Genomic DNA, 26,115 nt, shown 5'->3' with positions numbered 1-26,115 from the left:
TCTTGTTACAAGTTAATGTTCATACTGAAATCTCCAGTGTATTAGATATAAGCTTCTTGATCCCAATAATGTTTTGACAGCTGTCAGCCAGTAATGGCCGTTCCCAATGTCGTATCTATCTTACGATAGATAGAACCTCACTAGCTATCTATAACCGTAGTTTGAATATTGAGAACGGCCATAAATCTGGCTATAGTCTATTAGACTACAGGCCCGTGTTGAAAAAATTATGGGTCATTTGACCCACCACCTGACCTATCTAGAATGATATAAGAGCATAAAATAATAAGATTCAGCACTATGACGTCACTTGTAAGCTGTCCACCTGAGTGCAGATGAGAATTCGAAGGTTCAGGTAGAGATTTTCTCCCCTTGTCTCCATGATTTTTGTACGGCGTTGCGGAATAATGGCTTAAAAGCAGTATAGAAATAGTATGACACAGATGCTGTACAAAATCAAATGACCAAATTTACCCCGGCAACTGTCGAAAAATAAAAATAAATTCCGACTTTGTGGACCACCATTTTTGTACGGCATCTGTGTCATACTATTTCTATACTGCTTTTAAGCCATTATTCCGCAACGCCGTACAAAAATCATGGAGACAAGGGGAGAAAATCTCTACCTGAACCTTCGAATTCTCATCTGCACTCAGGTGGACAGCTTACAAGTGACGTCATAGTGCTGAATCTTATTATTTTATGCTCTTATATCATTCTAGATAGGTCAGGTTGTGGGTCAAATGACCCATAATTTTTTCAACATGGGCCTGTAGTCTATATACTGGACTAAATCTATCAAATTGGTTTCAAACCAATCTCAAAAAGGGGATATAATACATATTATGATACACATTATGTAGTAGGCATTTTAAGCAATACATTTTACTCTGTAAAATCAATGTTTCTATAATAAATCTTTAATCACGGCAAAGCCGACGTCACCTAGTAATAGAAAATAGTTAAAATTCTACCTGTCTTTACAAATATTAAATATGCAAATAAATAACACTATAAACACAAGTTCCACTATTTAGTCTGCGTTGACAACTGATTTAGGAGGAAATAGTAAGTTATTGCAGGAAATAGCACATAAGGATAATTAAATCACGTTTATTAAGATTTCATTCTGTATAATACATTGTAAAATCTACCAAAAATAAATCTGCTGTTAGATAAACTCAAGCAGTTTTAACTTATTAAAAAGTTTGTTTAAGGTTTAAATCATTTCAAGATTTTCAAGTTATTTAAAAGAAAATTTATTAAATTATACAAACTGGTAAACTAGTTTATTTATAAAATATTCATAACAACGGCTTTTTGGCTATCTATTTGGCTATCGTAATTTCCATGCGTTTGTGGACTGACGTCACAAATGACGCGTTTATTATATTTCACACATCCTTCCTACTATGTATAATATGTATTATAAATGCGAAAGTTTGTGAGGATGGATGTATGTGTATGTGCAGGTGTGTAAGTTTGTAACTCTTTCACGCAAATGTTACTGAACCGATTACAATGAAATTTAGCACGCATATAGAGGGTAACTTGGATTAACACATAGGATAGGTTTCATCCCGGAAATCCCGCGGGAACGGGAACTGTGCGAGTTTTTCCTTTAAAAACGCAGGCGAAGCCGCGGGCGGAAAGCTAGTACTAATATATGTGTGAGCCCGCGTAATAGAATATATCCGTGGGATTTCCGGGATAAAACCTATCCTATGTGTTAATGCAACTTACCCTCTATATGTGTGCTAAATGTCATTGTAATCGGTTCACTAGTATTTGCGTGAAAGAGTAAAACATACATCCATCCTCACAAACTTTCGCATTTATAATATCAACTAGTAGGATAAAATAGGAAGTAGGATAGGATAGGAAGTAGGATAGGATAGGAAGTAGGATAGGATAGGAAGTAGGATAGGATAGGAAATAGGATAGGATAGGGCCTTTCCTAAGTGGAGTTAAGAAAGAGTTTAGTCTACAATCACTTACGCGGTGCATCATCATCGGGCGGTGTAGGCAAAGTGGGAAGCGTCGTCGCCATTATGTGGTTCTCCTTGTTCAACGCGGGCACTGCGTACGGCACCCGTTTCGCTCGTTTCAAATGGCCGCTCCTGAAGTGCGAGAGGGATGGATATAGTGTACACGGATTGTACTAGAAGGTGCTCAAACTTAAATTGTTTATCATTAGACTTCTAGATGCATCGTCAAAATACATAATAATACGATATTTGAAAGAAGCGGGATGATATTGTGTTTTATCTGGCTGTCCTCTTCACGATTGGAATTTGGATATGACACACGCATCACATATTTATGTAGTAAAATATACAATTAAATATTGCCTCAACAATGTGTGCAAGAACTATTTCGTCATTTACCTGGCAGTGATTCTCTTAGCTGTGTTATATGAATAATGTAACTGAATATTATTAAAAGCAGAGTGATTTATTTGACTGTATCAGAACTGAAACTGATCTGAGCTGTCATTTACCTGGCGGTTATCTTATTGATTATGCAGCTGTCAGGTGACAAATACTATAAACAACAAGACGAACTCGCTTAAAAAATGTCCAAAGCAAAACTCTGCTTATACTATTCAACCAGGCACAGTTTTGTAACGAACGTATACAGACTTTGAACATTACTGTTACGAAATAAGGTGTTAATTTTAATGATTTTTTTATAACGCTTGTCGGACATTTTTGGCGACCTTTACACAGGCGTTTCTAGTAGATCGATGAACAGAACCGAATCGTCATTAATTTTTTAATATTTTTTCATTAAAGTGAAACTTCTTCAGGCACGTTGAGAGTAAAATTTCAAGGTTGTCAAGACAATACCGTCACGTCATTGAGTAAGGCGACATTGAATCTTCCCAAAGAAGTTTCGCTTCTAACACGAGAGCTCGGCAGTGGCACACACGCTCTTTTTTTGTTAGGATAGCTAACAGCAAAAATATTACAAAATACAAAATGCTAATTAATCATTTACCTGGCAGTGATCTTGGAAGGCGGTAGCGGCGCCCGGCGCTCCGGTCGGCAGGCCGCGAGACACCCCTCACAACGGTGCAGGCGCATCTGGCAAAAGGAAATCGTATATTATTTTGTTATTTATTTTTATAAATAAATGTTAATCAATGATTGGATCAAAATTAAATTTGTTATGAGACAATAGTGTCAGTTTTAAGAGAAATTTTGAGTAATTTACGCGTGTCAATGTTAAAGGGTATTTTCACGTTTAAGTAGGTATGTTGTAAGACATGTATCGGTACGTATCCTACTAATATTATAAATAGGAAATTTTGTGAAGATGGATGTATGTATGTAGTACATAGAATAACACAGGCTACTTTTCATCCCGGCAATCCCACGGGAACGGGAACTGTGCGGGTTTTTCTTTACTGCGCGGGCGAAGCCGTTGGCGGAAAGCTAGTATTTTATCTGATAACAACTACATGTAATGTAATTATGTGCTAAAGACGATTCTAGACTACAGTCTAGCCAACAAATGAATAAAATTAGTGCCTGATTGACTGCATACGCATAGGCAGGTTAAGCTAAATACATAAGAATGTTGATTTTATTTATGCAAATTCAAGTACTATCCGTTTATATTATGTCAATATGCCCCCCTAGTCAAGTGGCTTTCTGTCAGCGTAGCGTTCAATAGAATAGACTACGAATGTATGAGATTGACGTAACCTATAGATACGTTTATCTACAGCCTACGTCTATCTCATACATTCGTAGTCTATTCTATTGAACGCTACGCTAACAGAAAGCCACTTGACTAGGGGGGATGGTACTTTATCGACTAGTTAGCTTATACATAGATACAGTAGCTATCTGTCCATACAGTTAGTAAATAGTCTACAACAGGGAAATTTTTTAGGCTATGTTTATTAACCTTTAATGTACAACAAAGATTTTTCATCTTCGCGCACTACTACCTATTGTTCTTAGACCCAACCTGTTAGTAATACTCAAGCAAAATTTGAAGTAATTCTATGCAGTAAATTTTGAGTTCAGCCCGGACATACACAGGCAAAATTCTAAAAACTATTTTCGGCTTCGATATCTATTGTAGATGACGCCCCAAGTATTCTTTAAAATTAATAAATAATTAATAGTTTTGATTTTTCTACGATTTTATTAAATGTATAGATAATAAAATCAATTTCTCTATAGATTCCACATCACACGCGTCAGTCCCGCGGTCACGGGTTCAGACCTTTGGCCAGCACGACGCGACAGCGTGGGCACCCAGACACTGGATTATATTAGTTAAAACTGAGCACAGATAACAGATTATTAAGTAGGATAGAAAAGAGGAAGACTGATTTGTAACCATTTATTTTCGGGTAGATGGGAGTGGCTCAATTATTATGCACTCTGACGTCAAAAGTCGAAAGTTCGAGACTAGCAAAAACTCTCGAGGATTTTTTTCATTTTCACTAAAGTATCGTTTGAGGACATGTGATATTTGGTGGCATTTTTTAATCCTCAGTGCAGTATGGGGAATTTTGGCCATACACCTTCTTTGAAAGATAATATAGGACATAGGGAGCTGATGGTGATCAATGTTCAAAAGTTGAGAAAATAATATAAAGCTGCATCAAAGTTACTTGCCCCGGAAAATATCCAACTTCGTCGTTCAGGAAATTAGTAACTTTATATCATGTCTCCTATTACCAGACAGTTTACGCCCTGAATTTAACTGACTGGCAAATTTATGTTATGATAGCATATTATATAGTTGGTGATTGCGATCGTAACATGAATTTGCCAGTCAGTTCAATATGAAGTATTTCAGTAGTTTCTTTACAAACATAATATGAAAATAAATAATGATTAATGAAAACTTTCTTGTACATAATTGTTCGCGACAATATAAAAACGTATGTAAAAGTTATTACTTTAAGTTTCATTTATATAGAGTGTTTATTTCGTTTCATAATAGTTTAACTGTGTTATAAGTTCATTTGTTTTACATAACAAGTTTAATCGTTTATAATGTATGTGTAATGTTCTTTTTCGTGTATTTAGTTGTGTTAACCTGTATAGAATGTTTTAAGACTGATTTAAATGTGTTATGTTCGTAAATTGTAATAGTATATAAGAGAAAATAGTGTGTGATACATAATAGATAGTAAAAATAGTGTTCGTATAATTCTTATAGTTTATAGATTGTTTGACAAATAAAGTTTATGATTATTGGTGTTGTTATTTTAGTATAAGTAAATAGTATTATAATGTAATAGATATAAGTAAATAATATAATGTAATAGATATAAGAAATTATGAGAAATAAATGAGTACTACGCGAGAGTTTTCCTACCGCACGCATTAACACCTGTAATCGACACATAAATATAACCGCTTTTCGCGCCAAAAGCACGCACGCTCGCATAACTCAGACCACATAGTACACTCTGCGGTAGAAGACTCGTCGTATAGTAATAAGCAGCATTTGGTCTTTCTCTTCACCAACCCCAGCACAACTATAGGGTGGAAGCCTCCACCGATGTGAGTCTTACAGTCCCTCACATTTTGGTCCATCGATTCCGGATTGTGAAGAAAGAAGAATAGAAAAATAGAAAAAATGCCGCTTACAAGACAGAAGAGCAAGGAAGAAAATAGCGAAGCCGGCGGCCGTGCTGCTCCTACAGAACCCACTACAGAAAATGCAAGCACGACCACCGACACCTCGACGAATGAAGAGTCAACCACCGCATCAGAAACAACAAAAACTGCAAGTTCGCGACGTCGTCAAGATCATAGTACAGAAGAAACCTCCAGCGAGGACGAAACCTACACAGAAGAAAGAAAATCGAAGAAACAAAGACTGGCGAAAGCCAAAAGAGCAGCGCTACGCTTAAAACTCAAATTAATTAAAGAACAAATCAGCGCCATCGAAGCCGAAGATAGTGAAGAAGAAAACCGCAGCGTCATATCGAACGAGCCGCGCCAGAAGGTCGGCCAATGGCTACACACATCGCAGCCACACTTGCTAGCCATTACGCAAGAACCACAGCAAGAAATACCTACGGTCGCGTCGCCCCCCCCCGCCGCAGCAACCGACGTGAACATTACGAAAACTGAAAAAAGCAACGCGTCAACAGAGAAGAACTCGTCGAACATCAACATATCAGAGCTCGCGGCGGCCATCACAATCGCCGCGAGAAGCGGCCCTGCAACAACACCGAGGTACATCACCGATCTACCACAGTATACGGGGTCACATCAAGAATGGCTCTCATTCAAAGCAGCGTACAACGAATCTGCACCGGCGTTTACGAAAATAGAAAATACAGCACGCCTTCGCAGAAGTCTTAAAGGGCGAGCAAAAGAAGCAGTCGAGAGTCTCCTCATATACGGCGGGAATCCAGAAGAAATTATGAAGACATTAGAATCAAGATTCGGCCGACCAGACTCAATAGCGTTAGCCGAAATAGATCGGCTACGATCGTTGCCACGCCCAGCCGACACGCCGAGAGATATCTGCGTATTCGCGAGCCGCGTCGCCAACATCACGGCGACACTGAAAGCTCTCAATCGCATACATTATTTGTATAATCCAGAAGCTACGAAGATCACAATAGAAAAATTACCACCAGTAATGAAGTATCGATGGTACGATTTTTCATCGGAGCACGAGACAGAAGAGGCCGACCTACTGAAGCTATCTCGCTTCCTCGAGAGGGAGGCAGAACGATGCGGCCCTTACGCTCAACCTGAAAGCAACATAGAAAATATAGAAAATAGAAGAAAAACTCAGAGAACGTTCAGCACGGTCAGCAAGCCACCATCGAAGTGTCCAGTCTGCGAGGAAGAGGGACACAACACATCACAGTGCGAAAAATTCAAGAAAAACGACGTGTCTACGAGATGGGACATAGCTAAATCACAACGGCTATGTTTCCGCTGCCTTCGTTATAGAACAAAGAATCACAATTGCCCCAAGAGAAGATGCAATGAAAATAACTGTGAAAGATCGCATCACAGACTGCTTCACTTCATCCACGCCGAGAAAGAGACAGAAAATCAACAAGAAACGGTCGCATCAACATGGACAAAGAGCGGTACGCGAGCGTATTTGAAGATGCTGCCCGTATGTGTATCCGGACCGGCGGGAGATGTCAACACGTACGCGCTCCTCGACGACGGCTCAACCGTCACACTCATAGACAACGACATAGCGAAGAGGACGGGCGTCACCGGCACTTTCGATCCATTACACATAGAAGCGATCGCCAATACAAAGATAGAAGCAACGAAGTCACGCCGTATCACTCTCACCATTCACGGCGCAACTAAAAATCACAAGATGACTGCGAGAACAATAGAACACCTACAACTGTCGCCGCAAACAATAACAGATGAAGACGTCCGCGGCTGCAAGCATCTTGGCGATTTAGAAAACAGTTTGAAATATTACAACGCGAAGCCCAGAATACTCATCGGTCAAGACAACTGGCACCTGCTCATAGCGTCCGAAGTGCGAAAGGGACAACGACATCAGCCCGTCGCATCCCGCACGCCGTTGGGATGGGTATTACACGGCGCGCACACTCGTTCACTAGGACAACGAGTTAATTTCGTAAACCACATAACAATAGAAGACAACATGGATGAGCAATTGAAAAGATTCTTCGCCATCGAGTCACTCACAATAGAACAGAAGAGGCCAGCGAACGACCCGGAACAGCGCGCTCTCTCTCAACTCAAAGAGCGTGCGACAGAGACAGAAGATGGCCGTTATCAAATGCCGTTATTGTGGAAACAACGAGATTTCAAGATGCCGAATAACTACAGCAATACACTTCGAAGATTGTACAGCATAGAAAATAAATTAGACAGAGACGGAAGACTGAAAGAAAAGTACAACGAACAGATGAACGCTTTAATAGAAAAGGGATACGCCGAGCCCGCGCCGCCACAAAAAAGCGACAATAGAACGTGGTACCTACCACACTTCCCGGTGCTCAATCCCATGAAGCCGAATAAAGTACGTGTGGTACATGATGCAGCAGCCAGAAGCCAGGGGGTCTCACTCAACGATCACCTCCTCTCGGGACCGGACCTCCTTCAATCTCTCCCGGGGGTCCTGATGCGCTTCAGACAACACAGAATAGCAGTGAGCGCCGACATAAGCGAAATGTTTATGCAAGTGAAAGTGAATATAGAAGATAGAGACGCGCTCCGATACCTGTGGCGAGGCAATCGACGTGACGACCAGCCGCCGGAGGAATACAGGATGACGTCACTAATATTCGGAGCCACGTGTTCGCCAGCCATCGCCATCTACGTAAAGAATACAAACGCCGCAAAATATGAACAAGAATATCCGGAAGCGGCGGCAGCGATCGTGAACAATCACTACGTAGATGATTATCTCCATAGCTACAAAACCACAGAAGAGGCGATCAAGATAGCTAAACAAGTTCGTTATATACATCAACAAGCACATTACGAACTCAGGCAATGGGCGTCGAATTCACAACAAGTTATAGAAGCGCTCTGTGAGAACAACACATCGATGACGACGGTCGACATCAACGACGAGTCAAAAATAGAACGAGTTCTGGGTCTCATGTGGAGACCAGCCGCGGACACACTCACGTTCAACCTCGACATGTCAAGATTACCAGTGGGCGCGCTCGACATCGAAAAGCCCACTAAGCGTGAGTTATTGAAAACAGTGATGTCCGTGTTCGATCCACTCGGACTCGCCTCGCCGGTCACCATCAATGCCAAGCGGATACTACAAGAAGTATGGCGCCGCGGAATCGGATGGGATGAACAGCTGCCCGAAGACCTCGCGTCGAAGTGGAGAAGCTGGACGCAACACCTGAAAGCGCTGAGTAGCATCAACATACCGCGGTGCTATTCACAATATAGTGAAGCTACGTCCTTACAACTGCACGTATTCGTCGACGCCAGCGAGTCCACCTACGCAGCAGCGCTCTACTGGCGAGCTACCACAGCCGACGGTGAAACACACGTGTCACTCATCACCGCAAAAGCACGTGTAGCGCCGCTCAAGGTCACCTCCATACCACGACTCGAGTTGCAAGCAGCTGTGATGGGATGTCGCATGGCGGTCACAGTCATCGAAGAACATGATAGAAAACCGGAGTCCATCACATACTGGACCGACAGCCGCACAGTACTCACATGGTTGCAAACAGGTTCCCGCTCGTACAAACCGTTCGTGGCTCATCGCATCGCCGCAATAGAAGAACACAGCGCGGTCAACGAATGGCGCTGGGTACCTACGAAATTAAATGTAGCAGACGACGCCACACGAGACATACCGCACGACTTCAACAACACCCATCGATGGTACCAGGGCCCCGAATTCCTCAAGTCGGACCCCTCAACATGGTGCATAGAACAGCCGAAGCTGAAACATGAAACGGGCGAAGAAAAAATCAACAACATAGTCAGCAGACAGCCTATCTGCAACCTATCAGAAGCGCTTCCAGAACCCGCGCGATTTTCAAAATGGGAACGTTTAATACGAACGACCGCAAGAGTACTTCAATTCATCGATTTATGTCGATCGGCGCGCACAGAAAAAGTTAATTACAAGAAAACAAAAGCCAATCAACGCGCCGACGAAAACTGGAATAAAAAAGTTAAAAAACAACAACACAATAGCAAGCGGACGCAAGTACAAGACAATAGAAAATTTAAAACAATAGCGGCGTCACTCATGAAACAAGCTGAAGAATTAATAGTGCGAGCGAGTCAACATAGTTATTTTTCGAACGAGTTAAGCTGTTTAATGAAGAATGTAGCGCCGCCTATCAACAGTAGAACAAAACAATTATCAATTGTTCTTATCAACGGACTGATAAGAGTGAAAACACGCATAGCAAGGACGCGCGACATCACCGATAGTCAAAAACATCCTCCGATACTCGACGGAAATAGTATAGAAGCAAAGCTGTATATAGAATATATACATAGACAGCTACATCACGCCGGCGTCGAGGCTACAATTAACGAGTGCAGACAACATTATTGGATTATTCGATTACGACCGGCGACGAGGATGATAATACATCGATGTCTTGCGTGCAGACGACGACGAGCTATGCCGACCGCGCCACCGACCGGCGACCATCCCGAGTGTCGACTTGCACATCATCAACGTCCGTTCACATATACGGGAATCGACTATTTCGGCCCGCTAACAGTCACAGTGAATAGATCAACACAGAAGAGGTATGTGGCACTCTTCACGTGCCTCACGACGCGAGCGATACATCTCGAGCTGGCGGGTTCACTCACCACCGAATCAGCAGTCATGGCGCTTCGAAGAATGATAGCGCGCCGCGGCTGCCCTACAGAGATTTGGTCTGACAATGGAACCAACTTGAAGTCGGCAGACAAGGAGATACGTCAGGCGATCGACGCAGCAACAGAAGACGAAGCCAGCCGGCGACTCATCAACTGGCGGTACATACCTCCAGGCGCGCCGTTCATGGGCGGCGCGTGGGAACGTCTCGTGAGAAGCACAAAAACAGCATTAGAAGCAGTGCTGCATCAGCGTCATCCAACAGAGGAAGTACTCACCACCTTCCTCGCTGAAGTGGAGTTCACCATCAACAGCCGTCCGTTGACACATGTATCAGTCGACCCGGACTCACCTGAAGCGCTCACACCGAATCACTTCCTGCTGCACGGACCGGCTCGAGTACCTACCTGGGGCCCGTTCGATGACAAAGACCTGATCGGCAGAACACACTGGAGAGCAGCACAGAGACTAGCGGACATGTTCTGGACACGCTGGGTACAGGAGTACCTACCTGGACTGCAGAACCGGCGGGAGCCCTACGGCAAAGGCGCAGCGCTACGCGTGGGTGACATAGTGCTAATAGTGGACAACACACTCCCACGCAACACATGGCCGCTCGGAATCATCACAGCAACTTACCCGGGAGCAGACGGCATCGTGAGAACAGTGGACGTCCGCACGAAGGGGAGCATACTCCGGCGACCTGCAAAGAAACTCATCGTGCTACCATCAACAGCAGCAGCAGCCGCTCACGCAGGAGACTGAATTGACTCAGAGTCAATTCACGGCGGGAGAATGTTCGCGACAATATAAAAACGTATGTAAAAGTTATTACTTTAAGTTTCATTTATATAGAGTGTTTATTTCGTTTCATAATAGTTTAACTGTGTTATAAGTTCATTTGTTTTACATAACAAGTTTAATCGTTTATAATGTATGTGTAATGTTCTTTTTCGTGTATTTAGTTGTGTTAACCTGTATAGAATGTTTTAAGACTGATTTAAATGTGTTATGTTCGTAAATTGTAATAGTATATAAGAGAAAATAGTGTGTGATACATAATAGATAGTAAAAATAGTGTTCGTATAATTCTTATAGTTTATAGATTGTTTGACAAATAAAGTTTATGATTATTGGTGTTGTTATTTTAGTATAAGTAAATAGTATTATAATGTAATAGATATAAGTAAATAATATAATGTAATAGATATAAGAAATTATGAGAAATAAATGAGTACTACGCGAGAGTTTTCCTACCGCACGCATTAACACCTGTAATCGACACATAAATATAACCGCTTTTCGCGCCAAAAGCACGCACGCTCGCATAACTCAGACCACATAGTACACTCTGCGGTAGAAGACTCGTCGTATAGTAATAAGCAGCATTTGGTCTTTCTCTTCACCAACCCCAGCACAACTATAGGGTGGAAGCCTCCACCGATGTGAGTCTTACAGTCCCTCACAATAATATTGGCACAGATATAGTTGTATTATTCGATACAAATTATTAAATTGCGTCAATTCGCATGATAGTTACATCAATGCAGAATTCTATTATATTTCTTTACTTAACTGTACACCGTCACGACATCTAATTATTATTATTTTTTAATATTATAAAGAGGAAAAATTTTCATTGTTTGTTTGAATTGAAAAGGTATCGAAATTGCTGGACTGATTTAAAAAAAATCTTTTACTACCCTAAAAATTTTACTACCCTACCTACTACTAATATTATAATTGCGAAAGTTTGTGAGGATGGATGTATGTGTATGTATGTATGTTTGTTACTCTGACACGCAAACACTACTGAACCGTAACAATGAAATTTAGCACACATATAGAGGGTAACTTGTATTAACACATAGAATAAGCTTTATCCCAGAAATCCCACGGGAACGGGAACTATGCGGGTTCTTCTTTGAAAACGCGGACGAAGCCGCGTGCGGAAAGTTAGTAAGCTATTATTTTATGATGTTTTGTTTTTATTTTTTCTCCCTGGTCAACCTGGTTGAAAGAATTTCGGTCGCATTAATTAAATTCTAATTATGTTGTATTATATTCGGTCAGTTCTGACACTTGACTTCTACTTTGAATACAATGTGCTTATTTGCTATTCAACCGTGTATTTAGTTCACACGTTGGTTTGTTAGTTTTTCTAGAACCTTCTAGCATTTCAACAGATAACAAGATTGCATGAAATATAGGAGATAACAACTAAAACAAAACACATCTAATTATATTAAAACTAATAATATAAAACTGAAGAGTTTGTTTGTTGGAACGCGCTCTATCAGCACGCTATATCAGGAACTAAAGGACTGAAATTTAAAACTGAAATTTCTTCCACCGTTGTATCCGACTATGGGTAAAATCGGGACGGACCGCTATTATTGCGATGAAATACATTGACAAATCAGCAGTACTACTTCCAGTGTGGAAAAAAGACAGAGCTACCTCTATATAGATCGTGTAGCTGCTAACACTATTATTTTTCTATAGTGGAATTAATACTGATTTAAGACTTTGATAACCCTCCAGATTTGTCAATATATTTCATCGCGATAGTACGGACTGTACGCACGTAACTGCGTAGCTATTAGTGGGAGGGAAAGAAGGCCGAGTATCGAATTAAGACCATATTTTCGTAATAAATAGTAGGTCAGATAACAATTAACATTTTACTACAAGGACTGATAAATTGTATATCATTAACATGTAGTTCGCGAAGAATCCTTGATATTGGTTATTTTCATTACGAACATTATTAGTCTTAAATATTTTGTGAACTATCTCTTTAATACGCTTTTTTATTTATATTTTTTTACGGCGATCTCTTTATAGTCATTTAGGCCTGTATATTTGCAAGTTTGTATGTTACCGATTTCCTTATCTTTAAACAGTTATCAAGCATTGGTGACAATACAATAATTTCTCATTAAAGCGCGTTATTTGTTTTATAAAACTAAACAAGCGGTTCGCCCAGGCATCATCCGTGGTACATATTTACGTTTCCTGTCCATAAGAACCATCCGTATATCATCGTACTTCAAAGAATATTATAAAAAAAATATTATCGAAATCGGTCCACCAGTTCACGCGTGATGCCGTGACCGAGGGAAATAGGGATTCATTTTTATATATAGAAGAGATGTATACAGTATATTATTCTCTTCTGTCTATTTACATGATATACAAGCAAGTACATGTATATATTATCATGTAAAACGATTACATTAAAGTGATTGTTTTGAACGATTTCTTTCACTTAATTTTCGACTAAAAATCTAGTTTATTTTATAGTCTTAACCTAGACTCTAGACTCTAGAGTCTAGAGAGTTACCCAACAAACATAAAACCGAAAGTTACAACTGTGAAGATGTTTATCGTAAAAACTAGAACACATTACACATATTACTAGATTATCGCATAGCAAGTCATATAAAGTACTTATTAGTGCTTGATACTTGGCATATTTTACATATTTTGTCGACTTTTTTGTATATATTTATAGGTGGTTTATTTTCTCTTATACTTTTAAATATTGAACTATAAAGTTAAATCTTTGTTGAATATCATCCTAATTCCAATTAAATCCGTCCTTCTTCAATCCCAATTAAAATAGTCCAACGCGATGTAACATCGGAACGTGCACTAGTCAATCATTTGATGGACCCTCTTCACAATGGGCAGCGTTAGGCGAGTAGAGGTAATCACGATAGTGTGGAGGGCCTAAATGTCTACGATTCATCGCAGATACTCAAGGCGGCTACTCACGTGTCTGCCGCAGGGGCAATATTGGAACAATCTCGGTTGCAGGGCGGTCGGAGCAATTTAAGCTGTTCTCTAAATTGCCCCTGCTTGCCTATACACATCACAATTAAGGAGCCAATAATTAAGGGTGAAAATGCAATATTGCCCCTGCTGCAAGTAGGTGAGTAGCCGGTTTTAGGTGTTCATAAACGCCGTAATGGCGGCAAACATCGACGATCATTTGTTGGGCCACCCGTGCCCATTCTGAAGAGGTCCCATTACACAATCATTTAGGGCCGATTTTTCAATGCTTGGATAAAACTTATTCGTCGAATAATGTATAAAACTACCATTTTAAAAACTTATTCTAATTGCCCGTATTTGACAGTTTACGTGACATTTTAATATTAACGTGTAATACTTTATTGGACGGATAAGTTTTATCCAAGCATTGAAAAATCGGCCCTTAATCATCTACCGGACTTTGTTAATGCGGTAGTTATTTGTACGATAAGAGATTTCAAAGTCAAATGTGGAAGTCAAAGTCAAATTTATATGTCGAGGAAGGTCACCGAGTATGGTGGAAATAAGGAAGAAAGTGAAAGAAAAATTACGAGGATCAGTATAACTAGCAGTGGAGTTTCTTGCCGGTTCTTGGAGTTTCTTGCCGGTTCTTCTCCATAGATACTGCTTTCCGAATCGGTGGTAAATGTAAAAAATATGTATTGACGTTTCAAAAGTGCTTCTCCAAGAAGTCTAATTGAATAAATAAATGTTTGAGTTTGAGTTTGAGTGTCGTGCGGTTTCCCCGGCGGGCAAAAGTTACATCACTGCCACTGATTTTGATTTTGAAGTCTCACTTAAACCGTTAGTTGGTTTTCCGTGAAAGGCTAACAAACATACATACAAATATACATTATAAATTACAATATAAGTCGGATGGATATAATTAAAATTTACCGATTACGAGCATCAACTAGCCATCATATAAATACCAATAATTTTTCAAAGATAAGTATAGGCAGAAACATAAGGGCACTATTGTCTCATAGAAAACACATATAAATACTTAATATTATAAATGCGAAAGTAACTCTGTCTGTCTGTCTGTTACTCAATCACGCCTAAACTACTGAACCAATTTGCATGAAATTTGGTATAGAGATATTTTGATACCCGAGAAAGGACATAGGATAGGTTTTATCCCGGAAATCCTACGGGAACAGGTTTTTCTTTGAAAACCCGGGCGAAGCCGCGGGCGGAAAGCTAGTAAGTACTTACAACCCGGTTACAATATCTGTGGACCTGGCTTCGATGACGTCACGTCGCGAACGCAACGAAATTGCTAACCGTAATGACGCGCCGCGGGCGAGCGCGGGGAGGTAAAGGGGAACGGGAAGGGGCTCCGCATTCCAGCGAGGTCCACAGATATTGTAACCGAGTTGTAATATTATAATTTATAAATGCGAAAGTAACTCTGTCTGTCTGTCTGTTACTCAATCACGCCTAAACCACTGAACCAATTTGCATGAAATTTGGTATGGAGATATTTTGATACCCGAAAAAGGACATAGGCTACCTTTTATTGCGAAATATGTACCACGGGCGAAGCCAGGGCGGACCTCTAGTAGTCCTATAAAATAACTCCGTCATCTCTGTTTGTTCGCGAAGCTCAAAAAATACTGCACCGATTTTCATTCTGTTTTCACCATTGGATAGTGTGGTTCTTGACGACGCGACGGTTTTAGTGTATAATTTGTTAAATTAAAAATATCGAAGATTACTAAATAATTACTACGTAGGTAACGCAACTATATGGGTGAAAACAAAAAGAAGAAAGTAAGTATATAATATTCTGACACAGTCGGTTAAAAATAAAGAGTAAAGATATACTCGATTTTATCTACATCTTTTAATACTTTGTACTTTGAACAATTCCGTTCGCATCATTGATAACAAGTATGTATATTGTATAATCGTATTGTTTATTTTTTGTTATTTCTCAGAGAATTCTTATTTACTGTACACTTATAAATCATTTCTAGGGTCAAATCAATTAAGATCAATAAAGGTTTTTTTCAATCAAAAGTAAAATCACGCCATTTTCTCTGATAGTCAGAGGCCAGAGCTGCTAAAAATCATACCTTAGGAATACTGAAGCCCTAAGATTGTCGATTGCCGCCCTTAAAAGGGAAGGTGATAAAGTAAGGATTGATTTTCAGTAGGGGTGCTGCTACCTTCCCTACCTTATTTTCCCAGGCCCAATTCGTACCAAAGAGAATTCTGTAGAGAAGCTAAAGTTCTAGATTTTTATCCCATTATCAGATCAGATGACTGCTGATATCGACTATCGCTATCAGTGACGAGCCATCTCAAAATAATCCACGCCCATCAATTGTATGTATTTTAGGTTACATTGGTAAAATTATTTATTTTTTACCAACTGTTTTATGTACATGTAGGTATATATTTCGCTCATTGAGCAAATAAAAAATTAATATAGTTAAAAAAAACACGCTTATTCTCATGAAATTATTGTATTGTTCCCGATCCTTGTTAAGTGTGCAAAGTTTGAATTAAATATGTCCATCCGTATGTCGGTTACATACGAACATACATGTGAAATTACTAAAAGGGTGTTAAATCAAACCATTTATTTCGGTCAGCCCTAAGGTATATGGCTACGGCATATTGATAGACATACAGGATAGACATTAGTCATTAAATGGTCAATCAATATAATCCGAGGTTCCTATCAAACAGCTTAAAGAAGGCTTTGTGAGAAACGCTGTTCAGGGCGACCAGAAGGTTTCTAGCGCCACCCGTTAAAACGGAGGGTGATCGCCCTAATTTTGAAATAGAAATAGAAAGCGTTTTATTTGCCACCAAAACCTTTGTCAGCAAAGCAGCAACCATTACTTTAAATGTATTGCTGTACTGATTTTCAGAGGAGACAACGTGACTGTACAGATGCAATTTTGGTTATCTAAATTTATAATTTCTATGTGGACGTGTGTCTCAGCACCGCTGTTTGCCTTATTTGTGTGGGCGGTGTGACATTAAAAGGCCGGCACCTGTAACACCACCACCTATACACGGGCTGTGCTGCTGCCCTTTTGCTTGTACTGCCTACATCCAGTTCTGTTCAAATCCCGCTACATAATTAATATTTTACTCTACCAATATATAATTCGCATTAATCCATACTTAATATTATAAATGCGAAAGTAACTCTGTCTGTCTGTTACTCAATCACGCCTTAACTACTGAACCAATTTGCATGAAATTTGGTATAGAGATATTTTGATACCCGAGAAAGGACATAGGATAGGTTTTATCCCGGAAATCCTACGGGAACGGGTTTTTCTTTGAAAACGCGGGCGAAGCCGAGGGCGGAAAGCTAGTGCTAAATATTACAACAATACAATATAAACACGTTTGATGTAGGACACGGTTGTTCTCACAGAGAGGTCAAAGTTAAGGAAAGAGAAACGACACTTGTGTGAACTTTAACTTGTATGTAGTGACGTCATTTACATATTTAGATATTTTTATATATTTAGACTAGCTGTGTCCTGCGGTTTTACCCTCATTGCTCCGCTCCTATTGGTCTAAACGTGATGATATATAGCTGTAGCATTCCTCGATTAATGGACTATCTAACAGTGAAATAATTTTTCATCGGTCCCGTGGTTCCCAAGATTAGCGCATTCAAACAAACAAACTCAGCTTCATAATATTTACATCTCACATTTCAATGACATTACCTCGTGACCACAATAAAATAATCTTAATACGATTACTCATATCGTTGAAAAACCGACTCGCCTATCTTTTCGCAAAAATACAAAAACTTAACATTAAAGTGAGTGACTTCTGATAACGGATAAACTTATTCATATATTTATATCCTTTTTCTTTTTTATCATATAAATAACTATATAATTAAATTATAGAGATAAGAATAAAATCGATAACAGTTTCTATTTGCGAGATTTAAAAATAAATAACGACTATTATTATAATTCATAACGCGAGTATTCGCAAAAACAGCTGATCTGATCTGTATGAAGTTTGGTACAGAGTAAGAGCTAGCGCGCACGAGCAACTTTGTCTCCGCAACTATTTTGTCTCTCCCACCTATGGGCTAGTATGAAAGTGTGCGCACGTAGCGACGCAACTCCCCATACAAATTGATGGGAGAGACAAAATAGTTGCGGGGACAAAGTTGCTCGTGCGCGCTACCTCTAAGGGCGTATTGAGAATTTTCCTGCGCGGGTTACCAGCGCTGAAAAGCGCCGATAAGCGCTTATAAGTTTCCAGCTTTCTTTCTGAATACGCCCTAAAGCAGCAGGGGCAATATTGGAATTGCACCCGTAATTGGTTCCTGGATGTGTATAGGCAAGCAGGGACAATTTAGAGAACAGCTGAAATTGCTCCAACCGCCGTGCAACCCATATTGTTCCAATATCGCCCCTGCGGCAGGTATTAGGGCAGTAGCCGTCTTAAGGTTATAGTCTGGATAAGCACATAGGTTTCTTTTAATCGTCTGTTGGTGCTTTTCTGGCCTTTTGAGGACAAATAAGCTCTTGGATTATGTAAGGTTTAGGTTTCCAATAAGATTAGGGATTTATGTTTACAAATATGCGCAATGTTAGTTTAATAAAAGTTATGTCCACCTTCACGTCGTGTTTTGGATCAGCTAAGTCACATTCACATATTTTTTTATATTTATATTGTATCGTAATTGGCTACTTTTGACTATGAAGGTATATGTTGTGTTTACAAGCTAATATAAATTAGGCTAAGTTATCTAGGTATAAAATTGGTTTCATTGTTTGTTATTAAGAATGTATTACAAAGGGGTCGTTTAAATGCAAATTTATTTAGAATAGAAAAATCTATTCGACATTAAATGTAGGTAACATGTTTATGTTACTAATTGGATAAACTAAACAACAAAAAAATACCTGATGAATAGTTATAACTCCGTTCTTCTCCGTCATTTTGAATGGATGTCACAATAATTTATATTAAAAATAATATCACAGGTTGAATAAATAATAAACTAAATCTACAGTTTCATTTATTCGTCATCTGTGTCGCACGTCACACTGGTCCCCACTAGATCGATAAGAGACACTATTATATAGTCTATAATTTTGTAAAAAAATAAATTATACGACACTATTACACACCATATTTCGATTATTACACGCGCGTCTGTGAATAACATTAACGGGGGACGACCGCTCGCGACGACGGACGCGGCGCGAATGTCAAACTATCATAAATCGTTCGATTTTCATGTTACATGCGCACACGCATAATGATAAGGAAAGTGATATAAGCGGGTCGGGCATGTGAAATTTTAATGTGTAGGTTTACGTAAATCTGTATTAGTTAAATATTATTTATGAGAATTATAGAATTTGAATGAGATAACATGTTTATAATGCGCCGTTAGCGATCTTGTTAATATTATTTCATCAAATGAACTCCGTTATTCTGCCAAGTCAAATCAAGTCTAATATGACTGTGTCTATTGATTACGTCTGTTCCTTATTTGGCGATGTTTTGCGTCAATTATTAGTCGAGTCCGAATATCTGAATTGCAAATAACAATTTGGTAGCATTTCAAATTAGACGTTGAGTACAACGATTATTACTAACTAGCTGTACCCCACGGTTTTACCCGCATTGCTCCACTCCTGTTGGTCTCAGCATAGCGTTATGATATATAGCCTATAGCCTTCCTCGATAAATGGGCTATCTAACACCGGACCAGTAGTGCCTAAGATAAGCGCGTTCAAACAAACAAACAAACTCTTCAGATTTATAATATTAAATATAGTATAGATCAAAATACGGCATAATATACACAATAGCAAAACATTCTTAACGACTGTTATCACACAATATTATACGCTTCGCCTTGAGAGTCAAGGCGAAATGCCCATAAACACACATATTTGCTCAAGATCAGGTACAAATTGCAAATCTCAACGAGACGAAGATCAATTCATTATAATTTCAATGCGCTGTTTTAATCAAAAGTCCAGTTTGTCGAACAATATACAATACTAGCGGTCCGCCCCGGCTTCGCCCGTAGTACATATTTCGCAATAAAAGGTAGCCTATGTTCTTTCTCAGGATCTATGGTTTTCACGCATATACTACTGAATCGATTTTGATGAAATTTGGCACAGATAATCTATCTGTGCCAAATTTCATCAAAATCGGTTCAGTAGTATATGCGTGAAAACCATACATACATAATTACAAACCTTTCCTCTTTATAATATTAGTATAGACTAGCTGTGCTCCGCGGTTTCACCCGCATTGCTCCGCTCCTGTTGGTCTTAGCATGATGATATATAGCCTATAGCCTTCCTAGATAAATGGGCTATCTAACACCGAAAGAATTTTTCTAATCGGACCAGTAGTTCCAGAGATTAGCGCGTTCAAACAAACAAACTCTTCAGCTTTATAATATTTGTATTTAGTATAGATATGGTGGAAATAAAAGTAATCGTCTCTAAGATATAGATAACTCGAATTGAAATGCAATTGAAGATATGATTTTCAAATTTCTGGCATATTTCTGTTATTTAGAAGTAAAAAGTAAACAGTTTGAAAAACTTTTATATTTAAAGTTCACAATTTTAAAAGATTATTGTTTACATATCGAGAAATGATATACGTGAACTAGCGGTGACACGCGGCTTCGCCCGCAAAAGAAAATCCCATAGGATGAACAAGTTTTGGAAATTTGCTTCAGTTGTTAAGTGGTTTTTTACTTCACAACTGTACACTAATATGTTCAGTAAATCGTCGCTTTACTCCATGACGAGACAGTATTGCTATGACGCGACCTTGAAATTTTACTCTCAAGAAGTTTCACTTCAAAAATCATAGTCATATGACGTATGATGTATGTATATTACAAGTACATATATCACATTGTTTCAACTAATGCTTAACACTCAACATGAAAAACGACAAACATCCACGATCAACAGAGGTGTGACTGGACAAACAATCGTCATATCAGTCCATACTGCTAAACGCACGTCACACTCTTGTGCAGTGTGCTGGTTTCCAAACGATTTTGTATGTTATTGTTTTTCCTACTACAGTAGAACTCCAATTATCCGAATTAATGGGGACCGGGACCCATTCGGATAATCAAATATTCGGATAATCGGATTTTTAAAAAAACATTGCCATTGGAGACAATAAAAGCTACGTTTTGATATTGCACTATCTTTTTAATGAATTAAATGAAAGGAACATGAAATTTTCACGTTTTAAATATAAATAAAATGTACTTATGTACAAGTTTAGAAATAAAAATCATTGGTTTTTAAACATCTCAAGTCAGTGTAGGCACAACAGCAAGTTAAGATAAGTCAAGTCAAGACTTGACGCGTAAACACTGGCTTCGCGGGGCCGGGGGGAAGAATAATAGCGCACTTAGACTTTTTTTGGACAATTTTTTGTGATTCGGATAATCGGCGATTCGGATAGTCGGAGTTCGGATAATTGGAGTTCTACTGTAATAATATTATAAATGCGAAAGCTTGTGAGGATGTGTATGTGTGTGTTTGTTACTCTTTCACGTAAATACTACTGAACCGATAACAATAAAATTTAGCACACATATAGAGAGTAACTAGGATTAACACATAGAGTAGGTTTTATCCCGGAAATCCCACGGTTACGGAAACTATGCGGGTTTTTCTTTGAAAACGCGGGCGAAGACGCGTTCAATTTTAATAAATATAATTTCAAATACAATTTTCAAAGAAAATCCAGCATAGTTCCCGTTCCCGTGGGATTTCCAGGATAAAACCCATCCTATGTGTTAATCCAAGTTACCTTCTATATGTGTGCTGAATTTGATTGTAATCGGTTCAGAGTATTTGCGTGAAGGAGTAACGATACAAACTTTCGCATTTATAATATTAGTAGTAAAGTAGGAATTAGTAGGATTTACAAATTGACGACAATCTTAGTTATTTGATAACAGCGCCATCTCTGTACCACGTTGTGAACTACCGTGCCTACACTTAGTTTGCGTTCCTTGAACTTTTTTATTGAAACACGTACCAAATGAACTTTGAAATTCCTAGGTCAAGTGTAAGTCTATGAAATTTTCCACTTTTACACACTATCTTATACATATGTATATCTATTTGGTATAATCGTTGCTTACAATAAAAAATTGGTTTTGTGTTAAATTGGTGATCTTATTAGTCAACTTCAATAACCATAATAAGTAGGTAGGTGTGGAGGAAAGCAGGTGGAATTCCTACATCGAAAAAGGGAGGATCCTCGACCAGTCTACTCGACTGGCCGTGAAGGCCTCAATGGATGATGTCGGAAAGTTGTATTGCTTCCGTACCGAAAACATTTCGCTTGCGCGATTCAGAGACAGTTGTCGCTACTCGCTACATAGGTATATGAACAGGTGACTTTTTGGATATTATTGAAAAGTGGATTTATGTATTGTAGGTACCTATTCATCACTATTATTAATATTTTTTGTGAAATTAAACATGTTATGCTTTGGGGTAAAACCTGTTAATTACTCGTTATGAAATAAATAAATACAAAATGACAATTTACGAAAAAACTTCACAAGTTTTTACAATCACACCAGGTACAGGTGCACAATCGATTCAAGTGATCATAAAAATATTTTAATTGATTGTCAATTATTATCGTTTATCACTATAATAAAGATAACACTACCTATGATCTACATTCTACACTAATATTATAAAGAGGAAAAATTTGATTGTTTGTTTGGCTCCGAAACTATTATATTTTTCGATGTTTTTATCCCGGGTCAACCCGGGCGAAGCCGGGATGAGCGGCTAGTAAGCACTAGACTATAGACAATAGTTTACCATAAAATAAAATGACACAAGGGAATAAGGAAAAAGGGGGGTTCTCACATATTGTACCAGGGCTAGAGGAGCACAGGAGGATAGGCGGTGGCGGGGCAGTGGAGGGGATAGACCTGCAATCGTGGAGGAATGTTACAGGAAATAAAGGGAAGTGTCTGTTAAATAGTCAACTTTCGCATACAGGGTAAAAGTGCACTCGGCAAACTACATGGACAAAAAGTAGCATAGTGGGAGAAGTTTGCGCATCAAGTTTTAGTACATTATATATGCGCAAGTTTCTCCCACTACAGAAAAATTGGTCAAGTTGCGTCACGGCACACTTAAAGTGTGGATGAATTGTGCATTTCCTATGCAAAATCTTAAGTTTCTGCACAAAAATTTCTGAATAACTTTACCTCATTATTTTGCCATTAAAAAAAATAGTACTCACCTAATACCATATCTGAGTGTATGTTGGGTATAACAGTAGGACAATCAATCGCAAACTTAACACCACTCTACGTCACCGTCTCGCCATACTTTCTGAAAATAACATATGATTTGTTATTTTATTAACATAAATTTTAATGAAGATTAAACTACAGAAAAATTAAACTATTAGCTGAAATCACTTCTAAGTGTATTTTAATATCCTGGAACATGAAGTTATTATAATATTATGGACTAGGGTAGTCCTTCCTACTCCTACTAATATTATAACTGCGAATATTGAGGGTAACTTGGATTAACACATAGGGTAGGTTTTATCCCAGAAAACCCTATGGAACGGGAACTATGCGGACTTTTCTTTGAAAACGCAGGCGAAGCCACGGGCGGAAAACTAGAGGCCTATCTATCATGAGGCCAGTGCTCTCATTTAAATTAATATTAATCATCCTTTGATAACTTAGGTATTAATAAGTGTGAAAAAATAATCTAAATAAAACATTATCTAAAATGCTACTCAGTATTAAATATTACACAACATTATATTATAATTGAACATAACTTTACGACAAAACGAATAACTATGTAGTTTATTTATAAAAAATTAAGCATATTAAATTAATCCTTTAGAATCAAACTAGAACATTTAACAGATTTTTCTTTAATTGGTAAAGTAAATAATTACGTACCTAAATAAATCAAATTTATTCAATCAATGTAGACCTCTAATCAAAATACCATTTGCTAAAACTCAATATAATATTTTAAAACCACCACTTTAAATACTACTAGCGGTCCGCCCCGGCTTCGCCCGTGGTACATTTTTATGTTTTCTCTACATAAGAACCATCCTCGTACTTCAAGGAATATAATAAAAAAAGAATTATCGAAATCGGTCCACCCGTTCACGCGTGATGCCGTGACCAAGGAAAACGGGTTTCATTTTTATATTATAACATAATCTATCAGCACAGATTGACGTAAACAATTTAAACTCGACTGACAGCCCGATGAGCTGATAAACGCCAATCAGATAACAGGCCATAAATAGCGAACCACCTCTATAGGGGACAATGATAACAATACAGATCGCAGATAGTATGACGTAGGTCGTAGGATCTTAGCATAACTATTGAGAAATAATACTAGAAAGAATATATTTGAATAGTTATAATGTGTATAGAGTGTAGTTTTGGAAACAATACTTTGCAAAAAATGTGTCGGTCTGGCAGGACACAGAAGGCTGATCACCTACTTGTCCCAAAAGAAAATCGATCAGTGAAACAGATGTATGAATAATGCATCTGCCCCTTACCCCACTACGGGGACACGGGACTTCACTTTGTGCACCGCAGTTTTACCTGCATTGCTTTGCTCCTGTTGGTCTTAGCATGATGATATATAGCCTTCCCCAATAACTGGGCTATCTAACAATAAAAGAATTTTTCATATGTGACCAGTAGTTCCCGAGAATAGCGCATTCAAGCAAATAAACTACAGCTTTATAATATTAACTATAGATACACATTATAACTATACATGAACTTTGCTTTATATCTGTTTTCTTCAATTAAGAATATGTACACTTGTGTTTTATTTTTTTTTTGTATTGGATGTACTTACTGGATGTGGGAGAAATTAAATTATTAAAATCTGGTTTGATATTTTATTCTAAGTGCAAAAAAAACTAATGTGACTAATAAGTTTTTCAAAGGATTAGGAAAATTATTTATTTATCAAGTGAAAACAAGGCTTGTTCAATGAATACACAAATCTAATAACATTTAAAATTAATTAATTACAATGTGTTATTATTTCTTTAGAGATACATATATTTTACTTATTTTTTTTTTTAGAAAGCTATTAGGTACTGGAAAAATGAATTATTGTTTTAATAGTCCAACATACATGTACTATTCCTAACTATACCATGGCCATAGAGACCATGAAAGTTTAGAAATAAACTATGGTAATTCTATAATAAGCCAAAACTAACCTTTAGAAAATTATTCTTTCTCTTAGCAAAAACTCCTGACACACTTTGCTAAAATAACTGTTTGTTTTGAGACAAGTGGTCCGACTCGACGAAAACCGGTTTTTATATAAACACCTGTTACTAACACTGTTATAAGTAAATTTACGCTCGCATTAGCAAAAAACTTAAAATTTATATTTATATAAAAAATTTCAACTTTTAAAACTCACAATGAAACACACGTGATTACGTCATTAGACCTATCCATCTACACACGGTACGAAGTCAAGATATTATCTGATAAAAGTTATTTACAAAACCGTAATTGCACAATTCCTTCGTCGAGTATACCGCTACTTGGAATCTTGATAGAATCATGAATATGAATATATTGGGTATATAAACGAAATATAAAGTGAGATAGACACTTACCGCATAAACGAAAAGAGTTCCTGATTCAAATTTACGCATAAAACGAGAGGATTAAACAAAAATAATTACACAAATCACGAAAATAATAAGACCAACCCGATTGATGAACCGTTCGATCATAGACTAGACATGGGTAGGTAATGCGTGTAATAGTACAAAAGTAATGTCACTTTGACACGTAATGCAACATCACGCATTACGCATCAGTTACAAACATCACTCGCATCACTCACTTTTTTTTATTTTGTTGTACATTTGCTTGCGTTCATTACAATTATTAACAAACAACATAAAGTA

At 38.2% G+C, this 26,115-nt stretch overlaps 1 protein-coding gene and 1 long non-coding RNA gene across 4 annotated transcripts in view; both read right to left on the bottom strand.

Moving 5' to 3' along the window:
- Positions 1 to 24,360, bottom strand: part of LOC149475684 (uncharacterized) — a 40,746-nt gene extending 16,386 nt beyond the window's left edge. The window contains exon 1 of one of the 2 annotated variants that reach the window (XR_016317977.1): positions 24,189 to 24,360. This is a non-coding gene — a long non-coding RNA (uncharacterized LOC149475684). Of the gene's footprint in view, positions 1 to 20,142; positions 20,196 to 24,188 lie in introns of those variants that run through there. The other variant, XR_016317976.1, reaches the window with a different exon arrangement.
- The window catches only part of fbl (pantothenate kinase 3 fbl), a 39,488-nt gene extending 13,545 nt beyond the window's left edge, over positions 1 to 25,943 (bottom strand). Inside the window, exons 1-4 of one of the 2 annotated variants that reach the window (XM_089712890.1) lie at positions 25,819 to 25,943; positions 23,416 to 23,507; positions 3,001 to 3,086; positions 1,999 to 2,120 (exon numbers count right to left, since the gene is read on the bottom strand). In XM_089712890.1, the coding sequence (XP_089569016.1) occupies positions 1,999 to 2,120; positions 3,001 to 3,086 (208 nt within the window). In that variant the 5' untranslated portion in view covers positions 23,416 to 23,507; positions 25,819 to 25,943. Of the gene's footprint in view, positions 1 to 1,998; positions 2,121 to 3,000; positions 3,087 to 19,040; positions 19,340 to 23,415; positions 23,508 to 25,818 lie in introns of those variants that run through there. The other variant, XM_089712889.1, reaches the window with a different exon arrangement.
- Between the last annotated feature and the right edge of the window lie 172 nt (positions 25,944 to 26,115).

Source organism: Colias philodice, chromosome 29 (genome assembly GCF_061535455.1).
Source record: "Colias philodice isolate Cphi_HAF_F1 chromosome 29, ilColPhil1 Martin Lab GWU primary, whole genome shotgun sequence".
In the NCBI taxonomy this organism is placed as follows: domain Eukaryota; kingdom Metazoa; phylum Arthropoda; class Insecta; order Lepidoptera; family Pieridae; genus Colias; species Colias philodice.
This window is presented reverse-complemented; position numbering and strand designations above follow the sequence as displayed.